The 23253-nt window shown below is 45.5% G+C and overlaps 1 protein-coding gene across 1 annotated transcript in view; it reads left to right on the top strand.

Annotated features, from left to right (window-relative positions):
• Nucleotides 1-23253, top strand: part of LOC142501681 (putative ATP-dependent RNA helicase DDX60) — a 203205-nt gene that overhangs the window by 44405 nt on the left and 135547 nt on the right. The window contains 2 exon segments of the mRNA XM_075611875.1: nucleotides 5706-5847; nucleotides 22835-22987. Coding sequence (XP_075467990.1) covers nucleotides 5706-5847; nucleotides 22835-22987 — 295 coding nt within the window.

Here is a 23253-nt window from a genome sequence, read left to right on the forward strand (position 1 = left end):
ACCATGTGCGATTACAGCAGAAGTGAAAAGATGGCGATTGCAAGTAATGATGTCCCGCGCAGTGTGGAGAGTCCAAGATGGCGGTTCGCGCCTGATGGAGAAAGCGCACGTGGTGTGTGTACAGGGACAGAAATGACTTTCGCTTGTTTGCTATGGAGTGGTGCGAAAGCTGTGGCCGCGCCGTTCTTGTCCTGCATAAATTCCCGGGGGGCTACCCTGGAAGATAGCTGTGAGGACATTGTAATTACTTGTGAAAATGATGGAGTATCTGATTGCCAGATGGTGATCACTACACAAGTCACCCCTGCTGCTAATGTGGATTGCAGCATGATCCAAAATGGCGGCTCCAGCTTCCCTGGGAGACCGCGTGGGCTGTGTGCAAACAGTGATGTTGCCAGAAGTTGGCCATGGAGGCGCGAAAGAAAGAACCCCACCCTGCTGGGGGAAGTGGCACGAAAGCTGTGGCTGCGCCCTCCTGGACTGTGACAGGCTCAGAGCCGATTCTGGGTCATGATGTGCAGCTGTGGGACCTCCTCTAATATCCACCAGAGGGAGGGGTCCTTGTATCTGCCAATGGAGAATGGAGCTGACTGAGGGAGGAGCTGAATGTGTGCTTCCTGCCCCTCAGTTGCGAGGAGCTGGTGAACAAGAGAGACTGCTGTGCCGTGTGTCTCCCTTGCCAAACACCACTACCAATTGTGTCATGGACACTATCGAAATACACCCCTACGAACTGCCAGGAGGCTTCCTGGTGGTGAAGGCGGGAGGAAGAGAGGACTGCGGTGCCTGTGTATGCAGTGCAGGCTGCCGGGCAGAGAAGCCAGCACCAGTGCGAGATGCCCCCAATGTGGCATCTATTACTTATGGGCCGTGGAGCCGTTTGTGCCTGGGCACGCCGAGGAGGTGGGAGGATATACAGCCTTGCTGACGGCTGGAGTCTCACCCAGAGTGAAGTGAGAGAAGGTCGATCCCGGAGAATGGGGATTGCTGCTAATGATGGTACCTGAAAAGAATGGAGCTGGGGCATGCAACCGCAGCGAGAAGCCGGAACCTCGCTGTCGGTCCCCTGCGGAGGTACCCTTACCGGCATCGGAGTCTGCCTCGTCGGACGATGAGCAAGGAAGTCCTACGTCGTTGGTGATGCGCCTACCGGCGGGCCACTACAGCGGCGCTGAAAGCAAATACAAGCGACTTACCGGTGATCCTGAGGAGCCGAGCCTCGACATTCCCCAACAACCTGCGCTGGTGCGGCCGGAGCAGCAGACGAGTCCCACGGCTGTGGCGATTCCCACCGTGTCGGGAGAAGAGGACCTCATCGCAAGCCAGCGGAGTGGTGAGATACCCTCTTACCTCCTACAGGCTCCGATGGAGGCGGCCGAGTAGAAAGGCCCGACCAAGGCCCAAGCGGAGCTAAGGAGCGACCTTCTGTATCCGGCGCTGGACGTCGAAATGGAGGAAGAAGTTCCGGTGGGGGATCGCACCCAAGATGGCGCCTCATCCCGCCAAAATGATGACATCACTTCTGTGGCCACTGCTGTACCGACTGGAAGCAGCCGTCGCCGCCGTTCAGCAGTAGTCTGTCCAAAGAAGATATTGACAGATACCGGGAAGCCGTGAAGAGTCGGGGAAGTAGAAAGCCGGGTGAGCCTGATCTGCCTAACGTTGCCACGGGCCGCAGCCTCGCCAAACTGCAGATCATCATCCCGCAGCGTAAGAACACTTCCCCCTTCCCTTTGCCCAAGGCCGCTGCCCAAATCCATGCCCCTGTCACGTCTTCCTCTGGGTCCCAGTCGAGCCAAGGGTGGTCGGCGGAGTCACGGGACACGTTGGAGGAACGGCCTGGGTCGGCCATGGACTGGGGTGAATGTTTCACATCTAATGAGGGGTCGGAGAGGGAAATGATTCCTGCTATGACCCCCCCTAAAATGAACCCCACTACGTATAATCCTATTGTAAGGGGAAGGCCTAAGCGATATGGGTCAGCTTCAAGGTCAACCTGCACTGTCTGTAAAAGAGCAGTATGTAGAGCATAGCACCAAATGGTGGGCGCCCATGTTTGAGGGATATTTGGAGTGGTTAGACTGCACCCGATTTGTACTAATGAGGGGAGATGTGGTTGACTACTGGTGGGATGTGGGCGAGTACACAGAAAGAGTACACAGTACAAGGAATGCCAGGAAGAGTTAGAAAGATGGTGGAATGAGATACAGGCGAGAATAGTTATTCCCCGGGGATCCTCTACCCTGTATGATGTAATTGCCCCTGAAGAGCCCCTGTCTTGGGTCTTGCCAGGCAGAGCAGGCAATAAGAAACTGATTAGAATCAGGAGGGCTGAGAGAGCCATAGTTGCACGCTATAAACAGTCGCATGGGCTAGAATACCCCTATGTCTCAGAACCCCTGATGCAGGAAATAGAGAAGAATAGAGATACCTGGCTGAGGGAAGCTGTGGAGGACTACATCAAGTCCAAATCTTGTTACTCAGAGCATAGAACAGAGTCAAGACTTTGTTATTTTATGAAGATATGGAGTGTTGGGCGCAATATCTATATCCACAAGATGGAATATCGACCAGAAAATGGGCCCCCTAGATCCTACAGCATAACAGTGCTTGATGCTAATAGGAGGGAGGTAAAGAAGCCTGACCCCAGACATTACTACTGAGGTTTAGAGTCTCCGAGGGAGTAATCCATAGAGTATAAGTTGTGGGTGCAGTAATTATGTACAGTGTGGGAAGATGTATTCCTGTATTGATATTATTATTTTTGTGTATTTTGCAGTTGCCCATTTGAAGGAAGGTTCCGCAAATTTAGGTCCAAGCGGGGTCGTTGGATTCTACCAGGGGGAGATTGTAGCCCCATGTAATTTGGGGTTTACATGCCACTCTCATTTTGTGCAGCAATTCCTGTTAAGAGGGCACACAGGTTCAGTTGCAGCGGCCGTTATACGATCATTTCGCGGGTTGAATTCCTTGGTACACCCGGTCTTGGTGCGTGATTTCTTGAAATTTTCACGTGTTAAGACACGAATTTACTAGTGTTTTTATCGAGTGCAGAAGTCGCCATGAGCAAACATACAAGCAAAAGCCGGAAGCACAGACCAATAACCCCTTATACTTTACGGAGGAGGGGCAGTGCGAAAAAAGCAATTCTCATTAGTTAAAGTTTGCCTTATCGAATGCTTCCACCCACGAGGGTTCGGTGAAAATTTGAAGAAATCCTAGTTCTCAATGATATAGCCATATATCTCTGCTAAAGTCACCTTCTTATCTGTTCCAGCTCCTCGCTTACCACAACCCGCGTCCGGGTCTTCCTCTTCCCTGACTGAAAATAAAGATATATAAAGATATCTGCATCCCTGAACAAGTGATCAGACCAGATTTTAATATCAAGATTTTTTTTGGGTGCTAATTTAAATATTTATGGCTGAGCAGGTGCTTTCTCCACTGTCACATTCCTAATACACGCTTGACATATTTTCACAGCATACCCAGAAAGGAGTTAGTTATTACAACCCAATCAATTCAAGTGTTTCAATTGTGCAGTGCAGGTTCTAAATCTGAATAAAGTTCATGGCGCTAACTGAATGTGTGTGATAAAGTGAATACACGGTAAAAGATGATACTACCCCTGTGTTGTACACTCCTACGTTGAACCAGGGCATCAGGAATCAAACCGCCATCACTGATACATGTGGGAAGAAACACATACAGAAATGCTGGTGCAATAACGTTTTATATCTCCAAGCAACAGACAACACAAAGGGGATAAAGAAAACTCACACTCTCCCCCAAGGTAGCGTGCAGGGAGTGACTTGGGGCACACTCCAACCCTAACTCAGCTCTCGTCAGCTGCTCGTGCCCTCGTCCTGCCTGGTCATCCGCACGCAGTCTCTCCAGTCTGCTTTTCTCACCAGCAGGCGCTCCGGAAACTCTCTGACGTCAGCTCTAGATTGTCGAGGGGTTGGTATGGCCTCCAAGGTCCAAAAATCTCAAAGCGTTTCACCAAATAAGTAGGCTTCTTCTGGGGTTATGCTAGGATCTAGGAGTGCCATGTTTAAAATGTTACTGGTCACATATCCAATTGCACCCACCCTCAAATTAATATACAAGACTTTTTACATGGATCATAAAATCCTCACCTGTCCCTCATGTTCATCATACAGGTAGTCCTTGTTATCCATGTTTCACTTTACAATGAATGGCTTATCCAACGCTTTACAATGCAATCCTCAGGACCTTTTTTCAACACCGGAATGCGTTATCCAACGCTTGAATGCGTTATCCAACGCTTGAATGCGTTATCCAACGCTTGAATGCGTTATCCAACGCTCACCGCCACTGATTAACATAGGACTCACTTTACAACGGTTTCACTATCCAACGCTACTTCCAGAACGGATTCTGTTGGATAACCAATTAACATAATTAAATATAATTATCAAAAAACGCCACACAAGGCAAACATAAACTTTAATAACAATACCTAAAAAACCCTCAATCTAATGGTTCAAACTGAACTACCTGTCTAAACATATACACAGTTGATTGAGGATATTAAAATAAAGATAAAGAGGTTAACAGACAGTCCAAAATGCTTTAAAAAAAACATTTAAAATTAGATCCAATGATCTTATCAAGTTTTTCCTGGGTAAAAAAAATTCAAAGCTACTGTACAAAGAGCCTAAGGATATACATAGAAGACCTACAGTATGGAATGATTACAATATTAAAATAATCAAAAATACATCATTTAAATTTGTAAAAAAAACTTGGTGTACTCCAAAATCTTTAAAAAACTTAAACAAAAACTAAAAATATCTGTAAAAAATCTCTCCACAAAGGGCATGAGTGGACTTCATTAAGGAGTTAACATTGCAACAAAACCAATACTACATAAACAATATTATATAAAGTGTAAGAAAATGTAAAATACAAAAGCATCTCTTCTAAGAACATAAATATTTAAAAACAGTAAAAAATGACTAATGTGGATTGTGGCAAATGCAGTGAGGTTAACTTCATAGGATCACTGAAAATGGAGGAAACAATCATATAAGAAAGGCATTTATATCGAAGTCCACATTAAGTCCATGGGGTCTCAAAGTCTTAAATCTGTGAATCCAGAAGTTTTCTTTCTGGGGGAGTGACTGGATTATATTGCCTCCCCTCCAATTCCTTGGTATATACAGTACTCTATTCCAATAAAATTGAGACTCCTTGGATCTGATTGGTGGCACTTTTTAAAATGTAATGAAACATTATGCGTTTCCTGCCCCTTCTTTATGTTCCTCACTTGTTCCAACACTCTGACTTTCAAAATCTGACAGAGGAGTCCTCAGTCATTTCCTGAGACTCTTTATTAGAGGAAGCAGGAGGAGGAATGCAGGTCACATTAAAAGCAGCAAGAAAAAGTAAACAAGAAAAGAATGAGGAAAAACACCGCATATTGGGAACTGGGACTGTCAGCATTCTCCCACTTTCCATCATTTAATGGCATCCAGAGTGCCAGATAGCGTGCACCGCCTACTTAAAAGCCTTGTGTCTTCTCGCTAACCATACAGTATGAAGCATGTAAATTATTCATTTATGAATTAAGTATGTTAATACTAAGAAATGTAAAATTGCTATATTTAAATTTGAATTCTAAATTCAGTTTCTAAAAATGTCTTTAATGTTTTTTCACATTTTCCCTTTCTGTTTTCAAGCAAAAGAAGTGTGAATTCATTACTTTACAACAGATAAGAAACATTGCCTTCTGGGAAGTAGACTTGACACACTTGTGTGACCTGAACGATGACTTGCTTTGTAAGAATATTGCATATTACTATGAAAGAGAAGAATGCAAAGGTTGGATCATTGTTCATGCTTGAATAATATATATTAATGTATTATTTTGTTTTTATAAACATGTTAATGAATCATTAGTGGTTACAATGAAAGGACAATGTGGATAATATAGTAATTGACTCCCTCCTCCGAACACTTCCCTTCCTTCTTTCACTTCTCCTCAAGCCTTTGCTGACCACTTTAAAGGCAAAGGGGATACTACCTTCTGCCCCTTTCTCCTCCTCTCTGCTTCTACCTAAACATCCTCCTCCCATTCTTTTTCCTCCTAAACCTGGCTTAATCGCCCCATTTTCCATCATAGCAAACTGTACTACAATCTATCCTGTCACCAAAGCATGTGGCCTCGTTAGGATATTTGACTCCTTTCATTCCTTCTCCACTCACATTCATGCCATGGTTTAAATGTTCCACTTTTCCTTCACAACATTGGCAAAATCCACCCATTTCCTCAGTAAACCTACTGTGAATGCTCTAATGCATGCCCTTATCCTCTCCTGTCTGAATTAATGTAACATACTGCTAACATGCCCTCCCTGCCTCATGAATTTCTCCTTTGCAATCTATCTTAATTTCTGCAGGTAGAATCACTTAATCAACTCCCAGAACAGTCCCTACTCATCTCCCCCTTAGATCCCTCTCCTGGCTTCCCATCAAGCATTGGATCACTACAAAATTATCCTTCTTACTTTCAAGGATCTCCAGTCACCTGCTCCTTCTCACTTACTGTATCAGCTTTTATTTCTTGTTATGTTTCTGCTCATCTCTTGCGCTCTGCTTATAACTTTCTCCTTTCCATCCCTTCCACCTCTAGTGCCCTCTCTCAGCTTAATCCTTTTTCCCTCACTGCCCCTTAGTTGTAGAACTTCCTCACACTACACAACCTAAAACCAAAAAACTAATTTCTAAAATTAAGAATTTCAATATTCAGGACTCATGTCTACTGTCCCACACCCACAATCACTCCTACCAACCATGGTGGCCAAGCACTCCCATCTACAGATGTGGCAAGACTTAGGGGGTCATGCACTAAGCTCCGATAAGTCGTTTTTAGAACGCAAAGTGCTCTTAGAACGTGATGTTGCGTTGAACACGATTCACTAAACCACGCAAACAGGCACTTTGCGTTCTAAAAGTGACTTTTTTCTGGAAATTTTTCTAAGTCCAACATTGCTTGTTCGTTACCCTGTTTGCGTGAAATTCTGCCCTTAAGCGGGATGCACTAAGCTACGCAACATTGGCGTACGCGAAAGTTGCGTTAGTCTGCGTAAAATTTCTTGCTTTACATTTTTGCATGCGCAAAACCCATACAACAGGCCGGCAGGGGTCCCCAAGGGAGGCTGGGGGTCATGCGGGTGTCCCTGACTAACCCCGCGGTGGTCTGGGGGTCCCCGGCTCACCAAGCGGGGGTCCCCACGGGAGTGCGGGGGTCCCCGCGGCCGTCCCGGGGTCCCTGCGGGCCTGCGGTACCATTGTTGCGCCTCCAAAAATAATAAACAATATTTATAACTAAATACACCCCCCTAACACATACAATACAGTAATGGGCAAAAGTACTATTATCCACATATGGATAATAATATATTTGCCCATTTTAAATACATATAAATACAGTAAATACATATTACACTTACCTTTTACAGGCACCCACGATGAAGGCCGTCTTCATCCTCATCTTAATCCTGCCCATGTCCCTCCGGTGCTGCAAACCATACACAAGAATAAAAATAGCTCCTAACCCCTTAATCACCTTAGCGGTCATTAACCGCTACAGTTATTAAGGGGTTAACCCATCCTCACCCACCACTTGGGAGGCCAAAATACCCTCCCCCACTACCCATCCCATGAGGCCTAACCACCCTCACCCACTAACACAGGCGGGAGGCCTACCCACATACCCTTGCGGACAATACCCCCTTCCCACACCCCAAGTACCCACAAGAAAAACAATACACAGCCCCACAATAAACATCATTATATTTATTCTATGCATAACCCACCCCCTGTGCCCAACCCATAAATACATAATTTATTATTTTACATACAGGGTTAATACCCAGGCCCACGGGAGTCCCCGGTGGGCCTGACGGGTAATCTCACAGACCTCACAGTAGCCCAGCACCATGTTTCAAACAGGGTCTGGAGGCCTATGGGTGGTCCCCACCAGGCGCCATGATCCTCCAGGTGGTCTCCGTGGGTCACAATGGGGTCCCCATGGGTAGGCCCGCGGCTGTCTGGGGGGCCCCGGGTTAGACCCACAGGTGTCTGAGGGGCCTCAGGTGCTTCCCACGGGGATCTGGGGGCCCTCGGGTGGTCCCTACGAGTCCGCGGTGCCCCCACAGATGTGTGGCCACCGGTTCTTCCCCGCAGGTGTCCCCCATGGACCCGGCAGCCGTTTACCCGTGAGAAGCCAGAGGAGACCGCAGATGGTCTCCATAGGTCCCCCACAGACCAAAAGGAACCAACCCTGTATGTAAAAAAAATAAACCTGTCCTATACATTAAATACATCAATCCCCCTCCCTCCCAACACATACAGTACAATAATGTGCAAAATAACTATTATCCAGATAGGAATAATAGATTATTTGCCCATTATTAAACACAATAACTAGCATAATAAAATAAATAACGTTCTACTGACCTCATCAATAAGAAGCCCCCTCGACAGCAAAATCCATGTCCTCCGTTGCCAACAAAATACATAGCCAATACATTGCAATTACATTCTGATATCAATTAACCTCTTAATCACCTTATCTGATAATAACCACAAAGGTAATAAAGGGGTTAAGCCACACTGGCCCAATACCCACCCTTCACACATCCATTTGTACAGTGGCTTCATCATGCAACTATATATATACACACACACACACACACACATATATATATATATACATTTGAATAATAGTGTACATGAGCAGGGGGTCTCCTGAGCTGAACAGCGTTGGTTTCAGGTCCGGGGGCCCCCTACTTCAGGAGATACAGGCCCCATTATGGTGTGCCGGTATCCCCTGCACTTTCAAGCTCCCGCGTCACGTGACCGGGATATTTACATTATGCATTCTACATATATATATACACATGATGAACCAATATACAAAGAAATGTTTAAGGGTTATCAAAAACATGCTCTAATAAAAATACCACTTCTCCATATCAGCCACAGTAAAATAAAATCCTATTTCCTAAAAAAATCAAATCTCATCTTCCAATCAAAAGCATCAAATGCCAATCAAAATGTTGAATTTACATTGTATACATGATGCATACAATCTATGCACCATGTACACTCTGCCAATCAGTGTTAACAATAAAATATTCCAAACAAAATACCATTAAATCCAAACAAGTATACTATTTAAACCAAGTCCGCATAAATCAATTAGCATTCATTAATCAAATCCCAAAACAATTAAAATACCATCCATAACAATTATACAATTAACTATTTCAATCATTAAACAAAACAAGTTACCATCAGACAAAATATAAGTACCAAAAAGAATACAATATACAAAAGCAAGCCTCACCATGACCTAAAGTACAGCATACAACACCAAAAATTACATCTATCTAATTCCAAAATACATTACACACACATTTATGCATAGCAGCATAGCCAAAAACATTTTAAAGACAGCAAAACAAGCATTTCCTACCAAATCATTTCTTACCCTGTATGTATATATCAATCTAGACATACATACATACATACATACATACATACAGTGGCAAGAAATGATCTTTAAAAAAACAAAAATTTGACACCGATGCCCCATACCTTGCCCTGTAACTCGGGAAGCAGGGTGTCTCTGAGGCAGAAATCAATGCGGTTCAGCTCAGGGGACACCCTGCTCTGGCACACTATTATTAAATGTACATTAATGCAGCTTCATTACCATTGCAGATAGCCGCTACGGTAAGGAATTATTGTTTATTGATATGTGTGTTTTGACAGTAGTGTAGATGTTTAGGGGGTCTCCTGAGCTGAACCGCACTGGTTTCAGCCTCGGGGGCCCCCTACTTCAGGAGATACAGGCCCCGTTATGGGGTGCCGGTATCCCCTGCAGAATGTAAATATCCCGGTCACGTGACGCGGGAGCTTGAAAGTGCAGGGGATACCGGCACACCATAACGGGGCCTGTATCTCCTGACGTAGGGGGCCCCCGGACCTGAAACCAATGCGGTTCAGCTCAGGAGACCCCCTGCTCATGTACACTATTATTCAAATGTATTTATTTAGTGTATGATCGCCTGTAACAGCCTTGCATGCAGATGCAGAATCTCCATGCAAATGTTACAAGCGGCTTTTTTTCTATCAGCTAGCGTACGTGAAGGTTAAGAACGCTAGCAGGGGGAAAAAAGCAACATGTACGCTGTGGCTGTTTTGAGCACATACGTTAAAAAATGGCCTCAAGGCCTTAGTGAATCGCGTCTCCGGCCTCATTTTTTAACGGACCTGCTTTTTTATTTCATCCGGACGCAAAAGCATTGAGCTTAGTGCATAGCCCCCTTAATGTCCCCACTGCCATGGACCAACAAGCAAAAGTCTGAGACACCGGAGACTGTGTCTACTGTGATGGAGTTGTCCATGCATATAAACAGGACCCCTGTATTGTGCCAAGACCACAGCGGTCGAATGACCATGTATCGCAGCGGCACATAAGACACTAAGCTTTGTTATATCTGTGCTGTAAACTCTACAGGGCAGGGATTTCCTTAACTATTGTCTGATTTTGTTTGTTGCACTTACTGTATTATCATACCCTGTATTACCTCTTTTGTAAAGCATTGTGGAAGCTATATAAGTATAACTATGCATATATACATTATTTATACATATTTAAATTCTCATCTGTGGAGTTCTGCCACCTTCCTACTCACAAAGGAACCTATTTAATATGTTATAAAGCCACTTCCTAGTGCTAGAGAAGAGTATGGTTCCTTTCAAATAAATAAAGCTTCGCAGCATATTGATTAATGGGAAGCAAACCAGGACAAATCAAGTGACCCTTTTAAAGACTTGAATTATAATCGGGCTACAACCAGTATGAAGCATCTACTGGAGCAACATCTGTGTAATACTGAGCCACAAAAAAAACACATGCATTAACACACACACATATACACACATATATATACACACTGTGATGCCGTCACTGCCCTCTAAGGGCTAGAATGGAGCAGTTGTGGGACTTTACAGCTCTCATAGAGTTACTACTAGTCTTGGTATGACAAAGGCTACCGGTACCGCCATAAGCAGAAATCCAAGTGAGTCAGACCAAAAGAGTGTTGACTGGAAACGGTTCTATGAGGCGCCCCAACAAGACGTTCAACGCCTCATCGGCAAGCAAGAAGTTTCTCAGCGAGAGGTCTGCACGTTAAAAGCAGAGCTGGGTAAAGTAAAGCAGCAAGTGCTACAGGAGCGACTGAGTACCCAGTGGGTCCCCGCCGAGCAGCATGATGAGCTGAAGGCCACCCTGAGCCTTACCCGGGCATCACTGGAAGCAGAATACGAAAAAACTAAAAATGTCCAAACCTTGGAATCTGAAAAACTGAAGTTGGATAAAAGGCTTCTAGAGCTAAAGCGGATAACTGAACACACGTCCCAGCAACTCACAGCTATAAAGGAGGACAACCCCAAGCTGGAGAAAGAGCTGGAGAAGCAGAGAGCCTGCTCCATCACCAAAACTCAGTACTCCCAGGAGAAAGAGGCGTGGAAAACAGAAGCAGCAGCAATCCTAGCAACAAAAACTACAGAGATCCAAAATCTGAAGGATGCGCTGACACAAACAACGAGCAAGCACCGGGAAGAGATGAAGGCCCTGAGAGGAATTGAATTGGCAGCTGCCTTGAGTCAGAAAAGAAGTATAGAAGGACAGCTTCAAGACCTGAGGAAGGACCTGGAGTCTGAGAGTGCTGGCCGCAAGAAGGTAGAGAATCCTAGGCGAAGAGCTCGAAGCTCTGAAGACTGAGTGGGACACTACGCTGGACTCTATTACTGCTCAGCAGGAGTTCTAATATGAAGAAAACCTTTAAGAAGAGGTGGATGTCAGACATGTCTGACAAAGAGGTTGGTGCACGGAAATAGTGCACGGGCCATTCACAGGACAATGTTTCGCTGGGGGGAGGGATATGTGATGCCGTCACTGCCCTCTAAGGGCTAGAATGGGGCAGTTGTGGGACTTTACAGCTCTCATAGATTTAATCCTCCTGGATAGGTCTGTTCAGCTGCTAGTTAATGAGCTAATTAGCCTAGCCTGTATAGTCAGGAAGGGATACAGAGACCCCCCCCCCATGCTGCCAGAGACACACTGTTGAGAGTGACACAGAGAGGGTGAGAGATGCTGCTGCTATTCTGATCTGAAGGCACACACAGACAACCCTGTGAGAAACATATAACATTCCAAGAGACACTGTTTTTAAGTATACCCTTTGCTTGCTTCATTCATTGTAACATCGCCGGAAGAAGAGATCAGTGTATCTCGAAAGCTCGCACAAATAAAAGCATTTCGTTAGCCACAGAACGGTATCATCGATATATTTTTTGATTATATATACTGTATATATATATATATATCTATATATATATAGTTATACGTTACCGTTCCAAGGATTGGTAAACAAGAGACAGCACTCAATGTTGAAAATCAAAGTGTATTAGTGAAAGCAAAAATACATCCAGAAACCCAACGTTTCGGTCCTACAGAATGGGACCTTCCTCAGGGGGATACAAAGGGAGAATGACACAGTTCACCATATATTTATACATCAAACACTGAAAGTCAATTAACCAATCACCATCACCCAATTAAATTAACACAAGAAACCTGCAGCTCTGATGTCATGTGTTGATTAAGCTTACATAAGATACCTTCATACTGCTACTCACCCAGCTGTGTATTCATCCATTGTCATGGTTACCAATGGGTCTGAGCTCTGATTGATATGGCAGGGGCAATAGGGAGAGGATATCTAAAGAATTAAAGCAGGTTGTGCCATACATAAGTGAAACATAATAAAACCAGGGACATATATATCAAACACTGAAAGTCAATTAACCAATCACCATCACTCAATTAAAATAACAAAAGAAACCTGCAGCTCTGATGTCATGTGTTGATTAAGCTTACTGCACCGACACACTTTATTCGAGCAAATACCCGGTATGTACCTGGCAGATACCTGGAATGCGCCGCTCCTCACCTCTGACAAGCCCCGTTGCATTTGCCTTCCCAGCCTGGGTTCATGCCTGGCTGACGGGCGGCTGATCTGTTAAATGATAATGATTAGGATTTAATAGGCTGCAATGCTTCGCGTGTCTACCAGATGGCATAAATTCATGAATTGTAATGCAGTATATATATATGTACTGTGCAGTATTGCACCCAGCGGGAATAAAATGCTTCAATCCCTGCCGGAAAATAACTCAATGCACTCGGGCAGAAAACAGTCACAAACCTCAATACACCCGGGTATACCCGAATTCGTGGGACTAGCCGAGCTCGAATAAAGTGTGTCGCCAGTGTACATAAGATACCTCCATACTGCTAATCACCCAGCTGTGTATTGCATCCATTGTCATGGTTACCAATGGGTCTGAGCTCTGATTGATATGTCAGGGGCAGCAGGGAGAGGGTTTTTAAAGAAGTAAAGCAGGTAGTGCCATACATAAGTGAAACATAATAAAACCAGGGACATATAGGTGTGGGGGAGTGTGGGGGAGTGGTGGGGATCATGATGGAATGTACTGACATAACTAGAGGGCAGGGCCAGACTATGTCATATGAACCATAAGTGCATATGGGAAGACCACAATAAGTAGAACTTGCATGTAAACAAATGATGAATAAATATGCATAGACTTCTAACCAAAGGAGAGCAACAGAGGATATTATACCATGAAGCACATCAGTGAAATTAATGTGATTGTCCACACACGCACATGTCCATAGGTATCATCAGGATCTGACCTAAAGAAAACAACTTAGCTTAAAATCCTCGTTAAGCCCTTTTGGGGTCATTGTACTTAAATCAAAGATAGCTTTAGCTTCCAGCTGTAATAGTAGTTTATTCCGGTCGCCACCCCTGGTAGGGGCACGAGCCTGTATAATGGGCATGCATCTTAGAGTTACTAAACTGTGTCTGTGTTTTCTGAAGTGTCGTGCCACCGGTTGGTGTTTTAAATCATCGTCATCTTCAGCACCCAGAAGTGCCTTCCTGATTGCACATTGATGAATACTGATACGTTCCTTTAACATTCTCATCATCTTTCCGACGTAGTAGAGCCCACATGGGCACTTGATGAAGTACACTACATATTTAGACTCACAGTTTAAATATTGTTTAATTTTTGTAGATTTGCCAGTCTGAGGGTGAGCAAAAGTACTTCCTGTTTGCATAAACTGGCAGTTGGTACAGCCATGGCATCTGTATGACCCCGGTTTTCTCGCCAGCCAGGTCTTTTCTGGCATGTATTTGTCAACGGGATCAGAATGTGTAAGCAGATCTCCCAGATTTCTGCCTCTTTTATAACAAAAAAGGGGTGGAGCATTAAAGTCTTTCCCAATCCTGCGATCATTAGCCAATATATGCCAATGTTGTTGTATAGACCTTTTGATATGTCCAGATGCAGTGCTGTAAGTGCTGACCACCTTACAGCGATCAGAATCAGTGGTCCTCATTGTTGGTGACAGCAGCTCCTCCCTCTTTGGGATCCTGGCTTTGATGAGTGCCTTATTGACTTCTTTGGGATCATATCCCCTCTCTAGAAAGCGAGAGGCCATCTCCAGAAGTGATGGCCTCTCGCTTTCTAGAGAGGGGATATGATCCCAAAGAAGTCAATAAGGCACTCATCAAAGCCAGGATCCCAAAGAGGGAGGAGCTGCTGTCACCAACAATGAGGACCACTGATTCTGATCGCTGTAAGGTGGTCAGCACTTACAGCACTGCATCTGGACATATCAAAAGGTCTATACAACAACATTGGCATATATTGGCTAATGATCGCAGGATTGGGAAAGACTTTAATGCTCCACCCCTTTTTTGTTATAAAAGAGGCAGAAATCTGGGAGATCTGCTTACACATTCTGATCCCGTTGACAAATACATGCCAGCAAAGACCTGGCTGGCGAGAAAACCGAGGTCATACAGATGCCATGGCTGTACCAACTGCCAGTTTATGTAAACAGGAAGTACTTTTGCTCACCCTCAGACTGGCAAATCTACAAAAATTAAACAATATTTAAACTGTGAGTCTAAATATGTAGTGTACTTCATCAAGTGCCCATGTGGGCTCTACTACGTTGGGAAGACGATGAGAATGTTAAAGGAACGTATCAGTATTCATCGATGTGCAATCAGGAAGGCACTTCTGGGTGCTGAAGATGACGATGATTTAAAACACCAACCGGTGGCACGACACTTCAGGAAACACAGACACAGTTTAGCAACTCTAAGATGCATGCCCATTATACAGGCTCGTGCCCCTACCAGGGGTGGCGACAGGAATAAACTACTATTACAGCTGGAAGCTAAAGCTATCTTTGATTTAAGTACAATGACCCCAAAAGGGCTTAACGAGGATTTTAAGCTAAGTTGTTTTCTTTAGGTCAGATCCTGATGATACCTATGGACATGTGCGTGTGTGGACAATCACATTAATTTCACTGATGTGCTTCATGGTATAATATCCTCTGTTGCTCTCCTTTGGTTAGAAGTCTATGCATATTTATTCATCATTTGTTTACATGCAAGTTCTACTTATTGTGGTCTTCCCATATGCACTTATGGTTCATATGACATAGTCTGGCTCTGCCCTCTAGTAATGTCAGTACATTCCATCATGATCCCCACCACTCCCCCACACTCCCCCACACCTATATGTCCCTGGTTTTATTATGTTTCACTTATGTATGGCACTACCTGCTTTACTTCTTTAAAAACCCTCTCCCTGCTGCCCCTGACATATCAATCAGAGCTCAGACCCATTGGTAACCATGACAATGGATGCAATACACAGCTGGGTGATTAGCAGTATGGAGGTATCTTATGTAAGCTTAATCAACACATGACATCAGAGCTGCAGGTTTCTTGTGTTATTTTAATTGAGTGATGGTGATTGGTTTATTGACATTCAGTGTTTGATATATATGTCCCTGGTTTTATTATGTTTCACTTATGTATGGCACAACCTGCTTTAATTCTTTAGATCTCCTCTCCCTATTGCCCCTGCCATATCAATCAGAGCTCAGACCCATTGGTAACCATGACAATGGATGAATACACAGCTGGGTGAGTAGCAGTATGGAGGTATTTTATGTAAGCTTAATCAACACATGACATCAGAGCTGCAGGTTTCTTGTGTTAATTTAATTGGGTGATGGTGATTGGTTAATTGACTTTCAGTGTTTGATGTATAAATATGTGGTGAACTGTGTCATTCTCCCTTTGTATCCCCCTGAGGAAGGTCCCATTCTGTAGGACCGAAACGTTGGGTTTCTGGATGTATTTTTGCTTTCACTAATACACTTTGATTTTCAACATTGAGTGCTGTCTCTTGTTTACCAATCCTTGGAACGGTAACGTATAACTACATTCTCTATATGGGACGTGCACCTGTGGCTTACCAGTACCTATTGGAGTGCCAACTGCCTTATCTGACTATATATATATATATATATATATATATATATATATATATATACACAGACACACAAGGTGGGTAAAAAAAGCGACAAAAACCCTCCACAGTAAAGCATATAGCAAATGGAAATATTACTGTATGCTCATTTGCATGTCTTAGACAGGACTGCAATCCTGCCTTTCACCATTATCACCCAGCACACAGCGCTTCCACTGCAGCAAGGGATTCTGGGAAATTACATGCAAATGAGCAAACCATGTCACATTTTGCTTCAAAACCATGTAACATGTGTAACAGGTTTTCTGAACTGGCCGGACCCACCCAATCTCATATTGGCCCCTGTGGTCTAACCAGTCCCCATTACAGTGTGATGTCTGATGGTGCACCTGTTGGCAACAGGACTCCTGAGTCTCCCGCATGATGGTGTGTGGGGATTTGCCAACTCAGACAGGCAGCTGAGGTAGTGTGCTGAGTCCTACCTATATCCAGTGCAGCGCCTCCACCTCATCAGGATCCCGGCGTCCGCTTGGGGATGATTCTGATGAGGAACTCCTCTGTGGTGCTTCTCTCTGTGCAATGACTCCACACTTACACACGAGAGTGTCTTTGATCAGATGCATCTTTATTAGTACTGTGGGCCAGCTGCCCTCCACAATGGGGTGTATTTAGCCCTCCATTGTTCAGCTGCTTCCCTCTGAAAGGTTCCTCCTCTTCTAATGGAGTTGCTTTCACCTCTCCCCTAAGGAAGATCCATCAGCTCCTCTCTGTCTGCCTTGTGCTGCCAGACTCACAGCTCTGCATCAGACTACTGCAACGATGTTGCAGACCTCCATGTGCCTCTTACTGAACAGAGGCAGCACAACAACAGGAACTGAACTAACTTTAGGCAGTGCTGTGTCTTATATCACCTAGGAACAGGCACATCTCTGATGTCACTAACCGTGGACACCAGCATGTTGTCACTTCCTATGGGACATATGACACCTCACCAGGGTCTGAGGGCAAACCTCCATGATAGCTATTGGCATTCCTGCATACTTACCAGGTTTACTGCCAGCATGAGAAAGATATATGTACACCAATTTTATACATGGCTACATTCTCCCCCTGGTGGAACCCAACGACCCGTCTGGGATCTAAATTTGTGGAACCTTCCTTCAGGTAGCACTGCAAAACACAACAATACACATTACAGTACATATCTTTTCATCATAACATATAACAGATACATCCTAACTTTAGATGATAACAACCAGGATTACTCCCTGATGGAGTATCCATTAGTGGTACTACCATACCCTTTTAAGGTGGCCTACGCACAGCATGGTCCACTGGGCGTAGAGCAGCAATGCTGTAACCCTCTGGGTGACACTTCTCATCTAACCCGCCAGGATCCCAATCTTCTTCCCCTGATCCTTCCTCCTCATCAGTGCCATATCCCCTATCCTCACCAGTGGAACCCATCTTAAACTCAATTTCTCCCTCCATGAGGGGCTCAGGGACGTATGGGTATTCCAGGCCATGCGAGTGTTTGTACTTGGCTATAATAGCCCTCTCGGCCCGGCTGCTCCTAGTCAGCTCTGCGTTCCCTGCCCTCCCTGGCAACACCCATGACAGGGGCTCGTCTGTGTCCACGGGGTCAGATAATATCCCAGGCCCCATAGGCTCTATATTATGCTGACATATCTGAAACCATCGTTCCTCAGACCCCCACTCTAGTGAGTCCCCCTCCTCTGTATCCCCCCAAGAAGATACCCCAGAGGTCCTTGATGAAAGAGGCCTAGACCACCTCTCTTGTTTGGAGCTATCCTGAGACTTAACTACGGCCACACTAGGTACCCATCAGGACTCGGATACTTTTCCCAACTGCCCTCCACCCCTCGACCCACCATCAGAGGCATAGCTGTTCAGTCTCTCCCCAGTCCGTTCCTCACCGATTCCCTGGGACCCTTCCGACACTCCCAAACTGGATGTGGACCCACAGGAAAAGGGGACAGGGGCATTACCTAGGGCATGGGGTTGGGCATAGGGACAGGAAATGGGCATCCGCGGGGTTCCGACCCGCTCTCTGCCTTCGGATAGTCCCGTATCATTGCGAGGACTCTCCGCTGGCTGAGCCTCACCCTTCTCGGCTCTCCTCGCTGCCTGTCCGATCGCCGAGGCGTTGTGGTCTCTCTCTGGTCGTTCCGCTACCCCCGCCGGACGTGACGTCATCACCGGAACCGGATACTCCGCCATCTTGCGATGGATCCCCATGCGGGATCTCTTCCTCCACAACGACATCCGCCGCCGGAAGTGATGGTTCTGCTCTCCGCTCCGCTCGGGCCTGGGCTAGGCCTTCCTCCGCCGTTGCCACCACCGGCGCCTGGGGAGGGTAAGGATGTATCTCACCGCTCCGTCGGCTCGGGATGGGATCTTCTCCTCCTTCCGCGCTGTAAGTCACCACGGCCGTGGGACTCCGCCGCTCCGGTTGTCTCCGCACAGGCGATCTCGGCACCTCGAGACTCCGCTCCGCTGCGACACAGGTAAGTGCTGGTTCTTTTGCAGCACCGCTGTAGTGGTCTGCCGGTAGTCGCATCACCACCGATGTCGGGCTTGCCTGCTCCTCGTCCGATGAAGCAGACTCCGACGCTAGTAGTGGCACTTCCGCAGGGGACCGACGGTGAGGTTCCGGGTTCTCACCGCGGTTGTAGACCTCTTTCTCTCTAGGCTCCGTTGCGATCACTAGGAGTGATCCCCATTCTCCGGGCTCAACTGGTTTGGTGCAGGCCGCACGCGGGGCTTCAGCCGTCAGCATGGCTGTGTCCGCTCCCGCCTTGACTACCAGGGAGCCTCCTGGCAATAAATAGGGATATACCCCAATGTCCATCTCGCTCTTTGTTGTGCTGGTTACGGGAGACACTTTGCACAATGGTCTCTCCTGTTCACCAGCTCGCAACTGTGGGCCAGGAAGCTCACACCCAGCTCCTCCCTCAGACAACTCGGGTCTTGCCTGGCAGAGATAGAGACCCCTCCCCCTGGTGAATATTTGGGGAGGGTCCCACAACGGGATAGGATGTCCTTTAATTGAGGCCGCACCTCTTTCAGTCCTAGAGGGCGCGGCCTCAGTTTTCGCGCCCTTATCCCCAACAGGGTGGGGTCCTTCTTTTGCCGCCAATTCCAGCCGTTTTCTTTCAGCTGCCTTGCGTGCAAAATACCCTTCCTTCTTGCATGCAGTATCAGCGGCAGGAACTACTTTTGGTAACAGTACCGCCGGCTCACCAGCTCCTTGCTCCACTGGATTCATGCCCATGGGGCATAATTGGAAACCACTCCCCCTGGTTGAGATTAGGGGGAGGTCTCATAGATTTATCGGGTGGCCCAGCACTGGGGCTGAATTAGTCACTGTCCATGAAGGCGCGGCTGCAGCTTTCGCGCCATACCCCCCATCAGGGCGGGGTTTTCCTGTTGGCGCCACTCCTGGCCAACTCTCTGCAAGTCCCGCATTTGCAGAATTTTCTGCAACTGGCCCACGCGGTCTCCCGGGGAAGCGGGAACCGCCATTTTGGAATTCATTTCCATCAGCCCCAATGACAATGTCCTCAATACTGTCCTCCAGGGTAGTACCCGGCGGTCCTAGGCAGGACCAAAACGGTGCGGCCACAGCTTTTGCTCCACTCCATAGCAGGCTGGTAAAAGACATGTCAGCAACAGCACGCCACATGTGCTTTCCCCATCAGCCTCCGGTCGCCATTTTGGACTATCCGCACCGCGCGGATCCTCCATTTTTGCGGTCGACATTCGCTCGTAGCAGTTATCGTACATGGGGCTCCGCTCTGCGGGGCAGCCACCACACCGGTACAATAAAGATTGCCCTGATGCACCACCTTGTGTACCTAATGTAGGCTGGACTCGTGTTGCACTACCTCAGGCTAGGCTCACTCTCTCAGTGTCTGCTGTATCTCCTTCCTTCCAGTCTGTGCTCCCTTCGGTAAGTGGTCTGGAATGGGCTAGAGTACTCTGGGGCTTCCATGCAGTACTTGGGCGTCTACCTATCTTGGTCAGCCTAGCGCAGACCCTCTCCAGGATTCCTGACCACGTTAACAGGCTATCCCTTTAGGCATCCTACCAACTAGCACTGCCTCAAGGTGACTAGGACAGCTATAGCCCGGCTCCAAACCCCCAACTCCTTTCAGGCCCCTAGGTCGTCCCTGCGAACTGACAAACTCCATCAGCCCCCTGACTACCCCTAGGTCCGTCCCAACGCAGCACAAAGTGGCAGCAGACACTCTCCCTGTTTCCCAGTGACCTAGCAAAAGCCTGTCCTGTTGACAGGTCTATCTCAGCAGCGCCTCCAAATGTAACGGGTTTTCTGAACTGGCCTGACCCACCCAATCTCATATTGGCCCCTGTGGTCTAACCAGTCCCCATTACAGTGTGATGTCTGATGGTGCACCTGTTGGCAACAGGACTCCTGAGTCTCCCACATGATGGTGTGTGGGGATTTGCCAACTCAGACAGGCAGCTGAGGTAGTGTGCTGAGTCCTACCTATATCCAGTGCAGCGCCTCCACCTCATCAGGATCCCGGCGTCCGCTTGGGGATGATTCTGATGAGGAACTCCTCTGTGGTGCTTCTCTCTGTGCAATGACTCCACACTTACACACGAGAGTGTCTTTGATCAGATGCATCTTTATTAGTATGGTGGGCCAGCTGCCCTCCACAATGGGGTGTATTTAGCCCTCCATTGTTCAGCTGCTTCCCTCTGAAAGGTTCCTCCTCTTCTAATGGAGTTGCTTCCGCCTCTCCCCTAAGGAAGATCCATCAGCTCCTCTCTGTCTGCCTTGTGCTGCCAGACTCACAGCTCTGCATCAGACTACTGCAACAATGTTGCAGACCTCCATGTGCCTCTTACTGAACAGAGGCAGCACAACAACAGGAACTGAACTAACTTTAGGCAGTCCTGTGTCTTATATCACCTAGGAACAGGCACATCTCTGATGTCACTAACCGTGGACACCAGCATGTTGTCACTTCCTATGGGACATATGACACCTCACCAGGGTGTGAGGGCAAACCTCCATGATAGCTACTGGCATTCCTGCATACTTACCAGGTTTACTGCCAGCATGAGAAAGAGATATGTACACCAATTTTACACATGGCTACACATGGTTTTGGGAGGGGTGAGAAAGACAGACATGGGGAAAGAGGAGGGTAAGAGATATGGGGGCCGATTCACAAAGCTGTGATAAGTAGTTTAATGATAATAAAATGCAATACTGCCTGCTTTGCTATTCACAAAGCAGTGATAACACTGCAGTATTGTGCTATAATGGCTTTTTAATGACCATTAACAGCCTGAGGCAAAAATATTGCCCGACAAGCCAAAAAAAGTCAAAATTGCTTTTTTTTTGCCAGTATTAGCAGTGATAAGCTTATTGACCTAAAAAATATTGAGATGCATAAAAGCATTTTTTTCTGCACAGGATTGATACCAGAGGCTGAAAGGGGCTGTGTGAGTCTATATATATATATATATATATATATATATATATATATATATATATAAATATAAATATATATATATATATATATATATATATATATATATATATACAGTATATATAAAATAAAGAGCAGTTGGTACACTGAAAACAGATTATTCACTGATGCTTATCCCATATATGCACATACACAGAAAAATATTTTACCAGATGGGGATCCAGGAAAAACGAGACAGCACACAGTCAGGGAAATCCAAAGTAGATGTATTCAAGACAAATACATAGGGTGCAGTGCCTATGTATTTGTCTTAAATACATCTACTTTGGATTTCCCTGACTGTGTGCTGTCTCGTTTTTCCTGGATCCCCATCTGGTAAAACATTTTTCTGTGTATATATATATATATATATATATATATATATATATATATATATATATATAGCTTCTGTTTTTGCCCCAGAATTGAAAGCTATAATCCTGTAGATGTACAGTTCATAAAAATACTGTATGTATTTGGTTTATGAAATATGTTCAGTGGTTAATGAAATATGGTTAATCTCTTAAATATGAGTGAACCAAGCATGTTTCTTTTGTTCACAGAAATTTTTGCCACTTAAAGCTAATACCCATTACTAAAAGTTAACACAAATTAATGTAAATTGTTTTTAATAGCAATCATTAATGCCTATTGTGAATGAAAAATTACTCTTTTTTTCCCCACACCATTATAGTCTTTACAGGAAACATTTCTTACATACTGTATACATTTCTATTTTTAAAGTTGGTAAAAAAAACAAACACCTAAATGTGTACAGTAACTTTCTCAAATTCAGTAAATTCTGTTTTTTTCCACAGAATTACAGTTGAATTTTGGCTCTAAAATTCAGAAGATGTATATATTTTTGTGGAATATTGTGTTCCAGTTAGCTGAACTGGATATGCGTGCACAATCCTATCATCTCCGATTCACATCGAAACCTTTTCTTATAAAGGACTCAACTCTGCATGGTAAATATATACAGCATATATTATATGATATATTTTACATAAAGCATACACATCAGCTGCGTTACTATATTTTTTGTGAAGTACATTACATCGGGTGACCAGTCGTCCCAGTTTAGCTGGGACAGTCCCGGTTTTGAATCTAATACCCATATCCCGACTATTTGATGCTATGTCCCGGTGTTGCCAGAGAGAAATGGGGGCCGATTCACAAAGCTGTGATACATAGTTTAATGATCGATAAATGCCTTTATTGCGCAATACAGCCT

The sequence above is a fragment of the Ascaphus truei genome, chromosome 1 (assembly GCF_040206685.1).
Source record: "Ascaphus truei isolate aAscTru1 chromosome 1, aAscTru1.hap1, whole genome shotgun sequence".
NCBI lineage: Eukaryota > Metazoa > Chordata > Amphibia > Anura > Ascaphidae > Ascaphus > Ascaphus truei.